This window comes from Protopterus annectens, chromosome 4.part0 (genome assembly GCF_019279795.1).
Source record: "Protopterus annectens isolate FY-2018-M chromosome 4.part0, PAN1.0, whole genome shotgun sequence".
NCBI classification, from domain to species: domain Eukaryota; kingdom Metazoa; phylum Chordata; order Ceratodontiformes; family Protopteridae; genus Protopterus; species Protopterus annectens.
Window position 1 is genome coordinate 1,887,536,944 of NC_056733.1, and position 15,958 is coordinate 1,887,552,901.

Sequence of the window (15,958 nt, forward strand, 5' to 3'; positions counted from 1 at the left end):
TACCCTGGCTTTTGCCACCCAAGAAAATTATTTTCCTGTGCCCCTGTCGAGCAGAGCCACATAAGTGATCCCCTGGGTGAATTTCCTATCTCCCTAATTCAAGCCTCATTTCCACCCATATCCATTCAACTCTACCAAACCCTTCTAATTCCTCCAAAATCCTAAACTTTGTTACCCTGAATTTCAAGAGTATTTGCAATAAAATCACAGACTTTCAAGCCTGGATAACTCATAATTTACCTGATAATATTGCCGCAACTGAAACCTGGCTCAAACCACACATAAAAGCCTCTGAATTTCTCCCTCCTGGCAATACTATTATTAGGTTAGATAGACTTCACAAAAAAGGTGGAGGTATTGCACTTCTTTCTAGAAACATCTACAACACAACCCCCTTCTCTAATCGTATCCCTAAGTTCTCTAACACTGAAATTCTCATTTTCTTCTTAAAAATAATCAATACTAAAAGTATATGTATCACAACTGTATACATAACCCCTGGTCACAACATACCAGTACTGGAACATATTCCCTTTTGGATCTCACATACTATAAAAAAATGAAACTATTATTTTAGGAGATGTCAACAGTAACTGGCTAAACCTCAACTCTAAATTCCCATTCTCAAGCATTAATCTGTTCAAATATAATCAACTTAATACCACTCAAAATAGATTTAACCATAGGAATAAACAGGGTTCTATCCTAGACTGGATCCTTGTCACTGATCTCAGTAAGTTCCCCAAAACTGGCACCCTACCTAATGCACTTAGTGACCATCTCCCTGCTTATGCCTATAGAACAGTTCATCCTATACAAAAAGACCACCATGATAAACTTTGACCAACAACACTTATTAGTTTACTAAAAACACAAACTGGAGTATCTTAAATATACTACCTCTAGATGAAACTGAATTACTTTAATACAACATTTCTGACTACCCTAAACAGCCTTGTGCCACTTTGTCAAAAAAGAATCTAAGCTATCCCTGCCCCATGGCTTACTAGCTCAACAAAAATTCTTATGTCAACTAGGGACAATGCCTGGAAACAATGTTTAAGAAACAAAGCCCCTTCAGACCTGTTGAAATGTAAGCAACTCTGTAATCAGGTAAAAAAAGAAGTAATCAAAGATAAAAAGAGTACTATCTAAAACCACAAGCAATAACAAACTGAATCCCCCCAAAATTCTGGTCATCCATATCTACAATACTTAACCCTGGTACTAAAATTAATGCTTCTCCATATCCTGATAAGACATCCATTCAAATTGTCACCCTTTTCAACTCTCACTTCATTGAAGACATATCTAAACACACTGCTAGCACTTCCCACCCCCCCTCCTCTCCACGCTCGCATAACCCAGGAATTAACAAAACTTTAGGCTAGTCCTTTCCCTACCAGCCAACTCCTACTTCACCCCCCCCCCCCCATAAATTAACCCATGTTACTACTCTTACTCCTTCTAACATCACTCTTAATCATGTGTCAACTAATACCATAAAAGACTACTTCTTAAACTTAAGCCTGGCTCCACCTCTGCTGGCAGTCTTCCTACAGAATATTTAAAGTTGGCAGCGGTAGCCATTGCATATCTTATTAGTATACTCATTAACAGGTCCATCAATGAATCCTATGTTCCTAATCTCTGGAAAAGATCATTTATTCTACCTCTACCTAAAGGAGGTAACTCTACAGATATTTCTAACTATCGTCCTATTCCATCCTGTCCTCGATCTCAAAGCTCATAGAAAAATGTGTCCTACTCAATTTCTAAACTTTCTTCTCAAAAATCAACTTCTAACATCAACGCAGCATGAATTTAGACCAGCTCATAGTACCACAACTGCCTTGATATCCTTCCTGGACATTGTCAATAGAACAAGATACTCTGGTATAATTGTTTCTTCTCTTTTTCTTCACTTATCAAAGGCCTTTGACATAGTCTTTCACACTTTAATACTAAATCAGCTCTTTAACATTGGTCTCTCCCCGTCTCTCTTAAATGGTTCTCTAGCTACTTATCAAACAGACAACAGGCAGTCAAATGGCAGGACTCCTTCTCTCCCTAAATAAACAACAGAACTGGTGTTCCCCAATGTTCTATATTTGGACCTCTCCTATTTAGCATCTTTATTAATAACCTACGGATTTCCTCCTGCCTGGGCACTCTGATACAATATGCTGATGATTCATCCATTATTTGCTCCTTAGATTCCATGTCCCATCTACAACAAATCACCCAAAAGGCCTGTACCTCCATTGAGACCTGGCTTAGTAAAAAACCAACAAATACTCAACCCACAAGTAAAACTAAGCTACTCTTCACCCCCAAATCAACTTTTCCTAACAAATCTCACTTTACTATACTCTCACGTAACAATGCAATAATGAAAGTTGTTCCTTACACCAAACTGCTTGGAGTAATAATAGATGATCATATAAAATTTGACTTACACATACAACATAATATTAAAAAGAACACATCAGAAACTTGCCATTCTTTATCGGCACAAACACTTGCTCTACACTTCGACCTATCTGCTTCCCTCACTCATGTATGGCGCCCCCATACTTACCAATCTACAATCCTCCCTAAAAACAAAATTTAGGAATGTGCTACAACAAAATCGCCAAGTTTGCTACAAATGCTAAATATTCTACTTATCATTGTAAACCTTTGCATTCTCTCAAGTGGCTTGAACTCTCGCACTGCCTTACCTATCTACAACTTAAAACTGCTCACAAATTAATCTACAAACCACTATCCTGCTCTGCCATAATTTCATTATTTAACAACTACCTACCCAATAGATTTCTCAGATCAGAAAATAAATAATTTCTGGTCAAGTATAAACATAACAAGTCTGCTGGTCAGTCTTTACTCTTATTTTGTGGCTAACGCCTGGAACTCTCTTCCCTTAACAATCAGAGATAACCAATACTTTTCTTCCTTTAAAACTACTTTAAAAGAATATCTCACTAAGACTCGGATCTGCTTCTGCACTAAACCTGACTAAATATGTAATTTTGTCTGGTATAATTTCTCCTTTCTCTTCTTCTAGCCTGGATTAACCTACTTGTCATTCATCCTTTCTATGTACTAGCTAATTGTAACCTCCCTTCACTAAATCCCGTTGTCTTCTCTTTCGTTTATACATCCATTATCCTGTCATTTATTTCTTCTTCTTAGAGCAGAAACTACACTTTCAAAACTCTTACAGTAGCGTTCTTTTGTAATAAATGACAACTGGAAAAATACATGGAAATATGCTTATGTTTTTATTTTCTGTTTTAATTCTTTCATAACTATGACAGTCTTTCAGGTGTCTACTGTTAGACAGAATATCTAAAAATACCAAGCCTTTTGATTATGTCTTGTTTCATTTTATATTGTATTGCATTTCTTAACTCATCATCTCTGCTTTGATTCACTTTGTATTTAAATTTTATTGTATTATTTGCAGAAGATTGGCTCTGAGTGGCCCAGTTGGACTATCCCAGTAAACAAATGTCAATAATTAAATAAATAAACAATAAATACATTTTAGTATGACAGCAATCCAACATATCTGACTTCTCTAGTTTGTAATCAGAAAATGCCTTCTGAAAATTTTACAACAGAACAAAGAGTGGTTCAGAATTTATTGTGGTTTAGTCCCCCCCACCCGATTCCACTTACAACTTTATTTAACTGTATCAGATAACCATGTCAAAATGAATCACCACCATGGAGCCACTGAAGACATGTGTTTTGGAAGATGTGCAAGCACACCTATTACTCCATCCTCCAAGTATACTAACTCTGAAGTTGCTAAGCCTATGCTTTATTAACATGCATATGGGTTACTCCCGTGGTTCCCCAGTGCCCTGGACACATTTCCCCTTATCAGTATTAATACCACCTTGAGTTTACCCTGAAAAAAAGCCAATATCCTACTAGGACTAAGCCAGTCAACAAAAAGTATAAATAAATAAACATAGGTTTTAGGAGCTATACTTCAAAAAATCATGGTAGGCCTTTTCATGGAAAGCAATTTTGGGAAGACACTAAAGTGTCCCAACTGTTGCCTTTTGATAATGACCCATATTGCAATGAGATTGACTTTTCTGCTGTACTGTTACATTATAATTGTACACTATTTCTCTGTTGAAGGGAGATAAAGAGAGAGAGAGAGAGAGAGCGACAGAGAGAGAGAGAGTGAGGGGGGAGAGCTGCTTTGTGCTTTACTATGAACACAGTATTTCTGAGCAGCAGAATTATGACTGTGATTTTGTTGTGATTTTATCCAAACTTTACAGTAAAATGAACCAGGAAACCTAGAATATTGCTATTTGTGACATTTAATAATAACTTGTACAAAGTCCATAAGGTTGTGATTATAATTTGTTTCTCTGTGACACTTGCACTATAGTCAGTTGGCAACGCATTGATGTGCCAACTGAGACTCCCCACACAGCCAGGCACCTGCATGTGATTGCTAAAGGAAGGACTTCTTACTGTTGTTGTACAAAGTCTGATCTTCTATAGATGATGCGACTGGACATTTGTGTGGATATGAGTTGCAGACTTGTATGGAGAAGGTTAAAGTAATGTGCAAAGACAGCGATCCTTTTAGTTATGTGTAAGACTCACTTATGTGTAAAATTTCATTGGCGGTTTATTTTATGGTGATCTGTGCTCATAATTTAGAAACCCATTTGACAGAGTTCATTCCATAGTTTGGCAGTTTGTTTTTTTTCCGTCAGTTTGATCCAACTCAAGGCTGTGTTGTGGCTTCAGACCAATAAGTAGTGCTGCTTTCTACAAGATGTGACATCAGGATTGTTATTTCATTTACAGATAAGCCCTGCCTTACCCAGTAGCTACCCTCCAGGGATTACTTATCATTTGTACTGTTGTATTTTTATGCTGTACATCTGTCCACCTTGTCAGCTCAGTAAAATACAGTTTTAGACACTACACTGTTAGCATATTGTTTACATTTTGGCGATAATAATGTCAGAGATGAATATGCATGTTGCGTTTTTTATTGATTCAGCCATGAGTCTGCAATTTCTGTACAATGGTACAGCATTTCCTAGTATATTATATTTTATTATATTATAAATAAAATAAAATAAATTAGAGTATATATTTTACCTTTACTTAGTTTGGAGCGTTCATGCTATTTGGGGTACAGTGAGAGCATTGCTGTTTTCCAGAACAGGAATGGTTTAGTTGGGAAACAGTAAGAGCACTGATGTTCTGCAAAATGCCATTGACTAGACTGGAGGTGTTACAACACAGGAGGCTGAAAGAAATACTGGAGGAGTTTGAAGGTACGACTAAGACTGAGAAACATCACAGCTACATGCTTGAATGATTGGGAGTTGGCATAATGGTTAACATACTTACCTTAGAGACACAAAGTACAGGGTTTGAGTCTAACCTTTGGGAAACATGGTTAGGCTTAAAAAGGCCTCTGGGGTTGTTAGCCTAGTAATAACCTATGAAGATGACCCTACAGTAGGTTATACAGAATTGTTGTGAGAAGGACAATCAGAAATTAAGGAAATAACTAGTGGAGTGTCACATGGGTCTGTTCTGGACTCAGCACTCTCCACTCTGTCTCTCTTATTTGAGAATGTTTATCAAACAGATATCGGAAGGAAAAGGAAATAGGATCAGCCTCTTTGTTGATGACTCAAAGATGCAGGTATAGCAGTAGTGAATTGTGGGAAGAAAGGCTGAACAAGTGGATACAGAAGTGCTAGTTGAGGTTCAGTGCAAACAGATGTGAAGTACCATACTTGGCATGAAAAATCTGCAAGTATCATTTGGAATGAGTGCAAATAATGGCAACACAGTGGGAATAAGATCTTGGGGCATTGATCTTACCTAGACTGGACCACTGGGAGCAGACTGATTAGGCAGTGGGAGCAGCATACAGAATGCTAGGCATATCCTCATTTGGTTCATTTCCAGAAATAAAGTGCATATCCTCAGTTGGTTAGATTCCTGAAGTAAAGTAGTAATATTTTTATTCCACAAGGTATCAGAAGACACCATCAGTACTGCATGCCATTCTGGAAGCTATATGAAGAAAAGGACAACAAGCTACTGGAAGGAGACCTTAGAAAAGCTACCACAATAGTCAGTGGGATATGAGGGGGAGGTTATGACCATGGAATAGAGGAGCTACAGCTATTCTCACTAGAGATTACAATAGAAAGGGGATGTGATATAGTTACATGACCGCATACCATGCATGCATGTAGGTGTTGTTCTGAACAGGAAGAACAGATGAGGAAGGAGATAATCCAGACACTAGATTGGAGGAGCAAACTATTCCCACTATCTGTGAAAGTACTTCCTCATGAAGAAGGTTGGACTACCAAAATAAGTGGTGAATTTGGAATCCTCAAGGGCAGTTAGGAGAACATGGTACAGGTAGGGATGGGGTGGAGGAGAGATAAAATGTTAAGGAACCAGATCAGATGGGCATAATGTCTCCTTCTGCCATCAAGTAAAAGTAATGTTTACCATAGTGCAGAGGTTAGTTAGTGAATGCAAATCAGTTTATAATACATTGCAAACTGAATTAAAATAAGTCTAAGCTAATGGAATAACTCAGGAGATGAGAAATTAGTAATGCATAAATGTAAAGTGCAGTAAAATCCATCAGCTTTTACTTATGTAAAGACTATCCAAAGCTCCTTGGCCAGTATGTAATCTCACTGAATAAAGCCTAATCCGGTATAGGAGTAAGGGTTCTTAGAGAAGAGGTAAGATGTGGTAAGTTATTGAGGGAATGCTGAGTTTGCATTTTCATTGGGGTCTCTCTGTCTCTCTTATTTGAGAATGTAACACAGTTCTGAGTTGTCCCAGTTTGTTCTGTAGGCAGATGCCATGTGGAAAGCAGTCAAATGCAGCCTTTTGATCAGTTCTGAGATGGATTCTGGACCTCTGTAGCTTAGTTATACCAGACTGGCATGATTTCATGTAGTCAAAGTCTTTCCTAATGTGTGACCTCTGTGCCAAAAGGAGAAGATTTAGGTGAGTTGCAATTTCAGAACCAACATACTGACAAGGAAGTAGGCTCTCTCCTTCACTTGGAGCCACTGGACCATCTGTACAGTCACTCAGTGGTATTCTGATGCGGTGAAATGGCCAGGAGTGTTTATGTTTTATCACTAAGAATTTGTGCGATGCAGGGATTGGTTAGACTCAAGAAAGAACAAATAGAGATGGTGGGATGGCCATATTCTATTAGTGGGATAATGGTAGCCTTATGACATACAGAAATTTCTGGGATTCCTTCAGAATTCTGTAAGCAGATTTTTTAAGTGGGGACATTTGCACATGTATAAATGAGGATTCATAGGCCTTGCCTAAGATTCTACTGCATTATGACCACTAGTCAAACCAATAAGGAACTATTACTGGTAAAGTACAAGGGTCTCACATTGCAAACTCTTGGGCTTTCTTTCCATCATTAGCCGCAGATTTCTCCTTTCCTGATTGCACAGATGATAGTAGGACACTGCGCTATGTTTCATTCACTCCTACTTTACAGATCACATACAAGGCTTGACTGCAGTCACAGTGAAATTACACATGCTGTTGTCAAGGCAGGTCTTGCAAGTGTTGCTTTTATAGCAGAAAAAAAGCAGGATCCTTTTACTATAACATACTAAATCACTTGCTGACATGAGGCAACAAGGGATACTTGGCTGAGAACATTCCTACAGGAATAGGCTATGATGTCAGCTTATGATGTGAACTCTGGTTTCAGCCTTTTCCATAAATATAGGGACAGTAAAGTGTAGGTGACTCACGCTTCAGAGGGTTTTGAAATTAGGTATGTCCACTATTAGCTGAAATGATCCTCTGTGAGTTTAGCCTGCCTTTTCATTACTGAACCCGTTTAACTATCCTTAGTACTAAAACTAGTTTAACATGTAAAGATTTTGCTTCAGTTTGAGCAAGTATGGAATGCCTAGTCTGCCAATAAATATTTCATTGTACTGATGTACAAATGGTGTGAATGCTTATGCAGTTCAGAAAACAAAATGTGAATTTGTCTGAACTGGAAAATGATCTGTAACTACAGAATGGTTCTGGACATGCAAATACTTTTGTCTCCTTGTTCTGATATTTAGACATTCCCCAGAAACAGTATAAAATCACTGATTACTTACTCATTCTGCAATAACCTAGATAATACAGTAAAAGGTTATCTGCTCCAGGATCTGTACATATACGCACTCACTCGCACGACACACACACACACAAAGTCACTTTCTACACTTATCCCTCTTCAGTGTAAATGATGGATATGATTTTACATATCCATTCCTATTTTATTCTGTTTTGGGTTAGAAAACACTTACTGCCCTCTGGTTCCTATCCAACTCTTTTTGCCAATGGACCCTTTTGTTCTCTCACTGAAACCTTATACACCCAGATTTCCAGCTTGCATGGTGAGTACCTCCTTTCAGTGGAGAGTAGACTTTGGGGCAAAAGATTTCTCATTATTTCATCAGGTCAGTAAGTTAATTACATTATTCAGCATCACGCTGCATAGCTTTTCGTGGATATGTGCCACATGGCATTAAGCTTTGCTGAAATCTGTATTCTTTCTGTATTCCAGGATGCAATAGGGATAGCCTTTACCCTTTTTATGAATACTGCCTAGACTTGTCTTATTTCTAGCCAGACATGTACCAAGCAGATCTGGGGTGGAGAGAAGGAGCTGTGGTTTAGCATCTGGTCCAAAAGGTCAAGATATCTCAAACATACTCAGCCCACTAATTAGTAAACTGCTCGTAGTATCATATTTAAGAGGCAAATCTCTTTTGCTATATGCAGAGAACACACAATTGTTTTATGGGGCTGTAATTTCTCTAATGGACTTAATCCAGTCATTAAAAAAGATTGGCATCAGGGATTCAGAGTGAGTTGAACTATCATCCTTGGTGACAGGGAAGTACTGATGCAGTTGCTTAATTCTCTGTGGGCATCCGATGCACCAATCTTGCTTTCTGCCCAGCTCTGGCTGTTAACTTATTTCCTGCTCTTGGAGAAATCTGTAAATGCTTAAAGATAACAGAGGAATAAATGTTGCACTTTCAAAAAAATCAGCAAAAGAAAATATAAAAGTTTTTATGGAAAACAAACTAAAGCTGGTTTCCATATTATTTTGTAGAATAAAATAATGTTACACTTAAAACTGTATATTATTTTCAGTGTATGTCACTACAAGTACAAACATGCAAGACTTACTCTCCTGTCTTTAATGCCACAATACCACAGTGAGTATGTAAAGGAATTGTCTCACAAAGTTTGGCACACCCATGACATTTTTATGTGAGTACCTTCATAAGTCTATCAAGGATATGGGACCAACTTTTTTTATTTTGCTAGATCTAATTCTGATAAATGAAAATTTTGAAGCTTCAAAAATAAGAAACATAATATATTTACATAAACCACCTCAATGGCTTGGGATGGGGACGTAAACTGGTATAAACTAGATTATTCTAATTTCTTACAGTGCAGGAAACCAAACCTCTGTGATAATGTCAAACCTATGCACCGTACATGCTATTTTCTTTCTCCTGTCTGAAGGGCTTCCTACATCTGGTTGTTATATCTTGTTCTCGCTGACAGTTTGATGCTCCATATGGGCCACTTTTTAGATGATTACACAGTCAGAAATGGTCCTCCTACTCTGTCTTTAGTCTGCTAGCTGTACTGTTTATTCCATCCTAGTAAACAGGAAGCACCAATCAGGTTCAAGAAGATAGTTTGGGATGTCATAATACATGAGATCACCGGGCTGATGAGTTATAGAGTGAAAACAACTGTAGCTGTCAGTCTGCCACGGAAGCCATACACTTGTCAGTTTATAAAATGTTGTCACATTAAGCGCCTTCAAATAAGCAAATGGAAAATGCTCGTTGAAAAAATACCTCATACAGCTGAAACATAATGTATAACCAGCCTTGCCTTACAACTAGTTTGTTACAATTAGCTGTTCATACAGTGTTCTGCTTAAGTATTCACTTCCACGGCACACAGTTTTCTTGTTTAAAAAAACAGCATATAACAAGAATGAAAGCATGTGTGTGTGTGTGTGTGTGTGTGTGTGTGTGTGTGTGTGTGTGTGTGTGTGTGTATGTGTGTGTGTGAGTGCGTGTGTGTGCATGTGTTCTGTTGACAGGCTGAAGGTGAGGTGGTCTGTGAAATTAGAAGGGTAAGAGAGGCTAATAGAATAAGAAAGTTCTACATTCTATAGTCTAAACTGGATATTGGATAATTTTTGTTCTACATATAGAAGGCCATAAAAGATGCTTAACTGCTGAAAATTCATGAGTTGCATCAGTGCTGCAAAAAACACAGAAAAATAAAGGAATGTAATTATTTACCTGCTACAAGCATTGCCCTTGAATTCCTGGCTGAATGCTCAGTCTGCTAGAATAAAACTCCAAGGCAAATCTGTTTCAAAATTTCACATGGCAACATGATCCTTTTCAGGCAAAGTCCATCTCTTCATTCTTAAAGGGTATGCTTTGGGGAAGAAAGAAAGACAGTAGCACTGCGTTGAAGCAGTGTGACAGGCTGGCTTTGCTTTCTTAGGCTACTAGTTGATGTGAGGTTCCTGAAACTGGTGTGAAAGTCACTTGCTTTGCCTGTCCCTCCTCTTTCTGGGCAGTGCTGGGCAGTCCCTCATGCCCTAAATGGGCATCAGAGAAAGGAGGGGCTAGGAGAAAGTGAACTGCGGGGAGATCAGACACACTATCCACATGCACACACACACACACACACACACACACACACACACACACACACACACACACACACACACACACACACACACACTCTCTCTCTCACATTCTCTTCAGCCTGGAGTACCTGTGACATGTATCACTGTGCTCTTGGAAGTGAGTGTCTATATCCTATGTAGTGCAATGACCTCATATAGTCAAATGCACTATATGTATTTGTTTTCAATTAAAAGGCAGAAAGACAGATAAAAATAAATAAATATTTTTTCTAGGCACTTCTGAACCACAAGGAGTTTAAGTGACTTTCTCAGATTCATATAATGGTTAGCTGATTTTTAAGGTTTAAATCCAACTCTGCTGTGTGGAGTTGTTTAAAATTAACAGGTATTCCCAAACTATTGACTTTGTTTTCATACTTTGCTGCATACAGATCAAGTAAGTAGTGCTTTATATGAAAGTTCATAAAAATACATTCTGAGTCAGAAGCACTTAGGGCTTCTAAGTAACAGTGGTTAATCCAGTATCATGACATCACCAATGTCTACATGAACCTATGTTTGGACTCTGATGGTGTATGATATCAGTTTTATGGCATACATGCATTGTGAGACCGATTGTGTCACTATTGCTAATGTATAATAGTGTGAAGCAGTACATGGCCCTGTGTTGTTGTAAACAAGATGTGATGGGTTAACTCACAAATGTATTTTACTTTTGTGTTTTCCAGAATCGTATGTTTTTCTCTGGGTTTTCCATAATAATAATAATAAAGTAAAGAGGTTGTGGTGGATGCAGGGGGTAAAACCTTTCTTCATATTTTAAGTTTTGGTTTATTTGCTTGCAAATTGTCTCAGCTCAAGTACACATGTTAAGAGGGTATCTGTTATTTTTTTTATTTGCTTCTCCATTATACCTGCTTCAAGGCTCCACTATCTTATTCCCATTTCCCCACTCATTCTATCAGGAGGAGGGGTGAGAGATGACCATTACCAGGCTAGGCAAAACTCATTAATTCCTGCAATGGCTGCCTTATTAGCCCATTCCTTCACCAGTCTGGCCAGAGTTTTGTGGTAGTTAGTTGGCCAGTTTACTGGGATAGTGGATCAGCCTAACACTAACAATTGGAGCATCCTCCCTTCTCTTGCCACCATTGCTCACTGCGCTCCACTTCTGTGCTACTGGATGGAGGGACTGTGCTTCCACATGCACTCATGGCTCATGCATGTATACAGACAGAGCATGACCACAAGCTCATACTTCATGTTTGCAACACCTAACACTCGCCAAATGGCAAGCTAGATCCACCTCCTTCCTATCAATATGAGCAAGCCAGCACCCCTGCCAGTTCCTATATGTACCTGAGCTGTTAGTTGAACCCAGGTATCCTGCATCATAGTCAGTGCTTTATTCCTTTATGCCACAGATCTGGCTGAGGATATATGCTCCTGAGCTGACCCTTTCAAGCTATAATTTCTGGGGAATTGTGTATCAGGCTGAGTAGTGTTGCATATTAGTAGTAGATTCTCAGCATTACACCTCTCTGTAGTAAGTGGTGTAGTTATTTACCACTGAGTTGCTATTATCATGGTTTAATTTTGCACTATTCTAGTTTCAGTCTTTTCACAGTCCTTTCCACTGATCCTCAGACTTTGCATCACACCCAGTACTTCCATCAGTATCTGTTATTTGACCATTTACAAGCACCGGATTTTCCTGTCTCATGCATAAGCAGCTGCATTGGTGTACAGTGATAGAGTCCAGACTATGGCCTAGGAGGCCTAAGTTTGATTAGTGGGTCATGCATCTACTGGAACTGACATGATTTCAATAGGCATGCCTATCCTCAGGGTAGTGGGGTAGACTGGGTTGTCCAATAAAAGAATCCCTCAGAGGACAGAAAATTGCAAGGATGGACCAGGGGTAGGCATTTGGGCCACCAAGTTACATAACTGGTAGCCCTCATTGAGGGCACATGGGAGCAAGCTACTGAAGGGGGGGGGGCATAGTGGTTCCCACAATGACATGGACCATTTGTCCACTACTCTGGGGAGGGGCTAGGGCACATACTTGAAAATTGTTCATTGCTGGGATGGTAGTGAGAGCCTGCTGACACTGTCTGTATTATGGCCTTCTCCAGGCAGCTTTCACACTCACTGGGAAATAGCCAAGGGGGGGGGGGGACTAATGGGCTTGTTTAATGGGGGAGGCAGATGCTACAGGAAAAAGCATAAAGAAAGAAAAATACTCTTAGTGATCACTTGATTTTCAAATTCTTTAATTTTATTAATCGTTTTTATCTCTACTGCCTGCTAACCATTATCCCTCATACATATATATGATCATTCCATTTACACCCCCCCCCCCCGAATGAGACATCATCATGGAAGGCTATCATTCAGGCAGTTATCAGGGTTTTTTTCTGATGATAGTCCAAGTTCCTGCCCTAAGGTGGCTGACGTGCATACTTGCTTATACGAAGGCCTGCTATGCCTTATTTCTTTTCCATCGAGACAAACAGTTTTCCATACAGTCTCTCCAATAGGCTATGTTTGGCAGAACCAGTCACATGTCCCCAGACCATATACTGCACTCTGCTCGATCATGCAAGATAACACTGTAGTAGACTCCCTCCACAATGAACAAAATGGCACTGGCAACTCTCTCCCATCATCCCTGACTGGCCCCTAAATCCCATCCACTAGCTGAGAATAGGTCATCCAAAAAGCAATGATGATTTAATCCCTCTCAGCATCTGAGCTGAATATTGGGTCTCAGAATTCTAACTGCCAAACCTCTCATGTCAGCTCTGAGGCAGTTAAGGTGGTTTTGAGTGTGAGTATTGTGCACTGGAGCATTTATTTAAGCTTGATCAGTGGGTTGGGTAGGTATTGTACATTGAGACAGTTGCTTAAGTTTGAATGCTAAGTAGGAGTTTATTGTATAGTGGGATGGTTACTTAAGTCTGACCACGGAGTAGGAGGATATTGTACACTAGGATATTTAAGTTTGATCACTAAGTTGGTGGTGGATATTGTTTACTGAGACATGCACTTTGTTCACTGAGTTGGATGGGTATCTTATACAAGGACATTTATATAAGTTGGAGCACTAAGTATGTGGACTGATCCAAAATGGACTTTTTCAGGTATGAACCTGGAGCAAGAGAAATACAAAATAAACTACATTAGCAATATGCAGTAATACAGTAAGAACATTCGTACAATGCTCAAACAACAGTGTGAACTGTTTTAAGTCATTATTGGTTATGCAGACTAATGTTAATAGAATCTGGCTGTATATGACCAGAGCTGTAGCTAGGTCAATTGATGCCTTGTGCAATTCTACCAGCTGATCAACTGATGCCCCCATCAACCAAAACTGAGGACTAAAAAAGAAACGCCTCATGTTGTACTTGCTTTATTCACATATAAACTGCAGACACTTGTACTTATTCAGTACAGCAAACATCTGTCATTTGAACATTTAACCATTTGCAAAAGCATGATTATGATTGTTTGAATACATGCAATACCTACAAAGAACTGTCAATATTAAAAGTATAAAATGGAATGTGAAATATCCAAGGTTTAGCAAATGGATTGTAAAATACCTGGTGTTTAGCAAACATAAAGTTGTTAACATACAGTATATAATAATGAGAAAACAAACTTAATAGGAGCAGGTAGTACTATTATATACATAAGTGCTTGCTGTAATAGGAATATGCATTTCTGAAAGCACATTATGAAAACTTATTGCACAGCTATGTATCTGCTCCATATGAGACAGGTAAGCTAGAACAAAGAAAACACAACTACATTTGTAAAGTAGTTAAATAAATAAGTACACTTTGCATCCACTTAATAAGAATGAGCAAGTAAATCTGATGACATCTGCTTAAAGAATGATTTTTAGAAGAATTGAACAGCAGTGTAATAATTTAACAGTTATTATATCATGTGCCTAAAAAACTATGAGGGATATTATAAAATTCAATCGTGAAGAGATATAAGTGAAATATAAAGGAAAGGCAAAAAAGTTAAAGTTTGTGGCATAGCCAAAAGGTGTGAGAGAGGGTGAAAGTTTTTTTTTTTTTTTGAGGGGGGGCAAACTGGGAAACTTTTTTGTATGCAGTTGAAGTCCTGTTGATTACCTTAAGAATACACATGTCTTCCTTTTGCAACTACTGCTGTTTTATCACTTAGTCCTTATAACCTTGTAGAACTATCCCTATAAACTGGAAAATATTGAAATTCATGTGACATTGCATCCCAGGGAAAGAAAGAAAGTGGTGAAAAATGCTCACGGTTCATCAGATAAGGATCACTCAAAACATTACTTTGATAGTGGGAAGCTTTGATGTCTACACAAACCCGCACTAACACACACACACACACACACACACACACATCATTGTGGTGAGCATGCTCCCCAATACCTTCTTGTTGTAATACACAAAATACGCGGTAGCGTTGTCGCCTCACAATAAGACGTTGTCCTGTTTGATTCTCAGCTAAAGCTTCTTCTGTGTGGAGACATGCGTGAATGGGCGTACCTTCATTGAAGGTTGTACGTCAGGGCTGGCCACTCGGTACATAAAAATCTACTGCCAATCATTAGCGGACCGGAGTTCCGCTGTGGCGACCCCTAACCGGGAAAAGCCGAAAGATACAACAACAACTTGATGGAAGAAATAATTTAGACTAAATGTGAGTCTTTCCTGCTCATGACTCCATTTTGCAGTATTTCCACATATCTAACAGAAAACAGCAGCCAGTCAATCCAGTGATAACTAGCAGGACATATGGGCATAAATTAGCATTTAATTGGATGGAAATATTGCGCACTCTGTGAGCTTCCAAATATTTAAATACATTTTCTTTTTCATTATGCCCTTTCTCCATAGTGGGGTACTTCACTGCATTTTTTCACTTTGTAATATTTGGAAATATATTTCTTGTTTGGCTAGTTGTACCTGTAATATTATTATCTTCATGTTCTACTATTTCTATCGAGAAAGTTGTAGCTGTTTCTTTTAATATAGGTTTATAGGTAAGTACTAGGCTAGCTGCCCCTGTTGGCTATTTTAAGCTTAGCCAGTTTCCCTTTTTGTGCTCAAAATAATGTATCCCATTTGGTGTTAGACTGGCCTTACCCATCCCATGGTCAATAATTATATATTA

At 38.6% G+C, this 15,958-nt stretch overlaps 1 protein-coding gene across 3 annotated transcripts in view; it reads right to left on the reverse strand.

Moving 5' to 3' along the window:
- LOC122800063 (rho GTPase-activating protein 7-like) overlaps nt 1-15,958 on the reverse strand; it is a 988,694-nt gene that overhangs the window by 452,802 nt on the left and 519,934 nt on the right. For 2 of the 3 annotated variants that reach the window (XM_044069559.1, XM_044069558.1), the window contains exon 1: nt 10,416-10,634. The exons of the other annotated variant lie outside the window; for it this stretch is intronic. In XM_044069559.1, coding sequence (XP_043925494.1) covers nt 10,416-10,428 — 13 coding nt within the window. In that variant the 5' untranslated portion in view covers nt 10,429-10,634. Of the gene's footprint in view, nt 1-10,415; nt 10,635-15,958 lie in introns of those variants that run through there. 3 annotated transcript variants of the gene reach the window in all.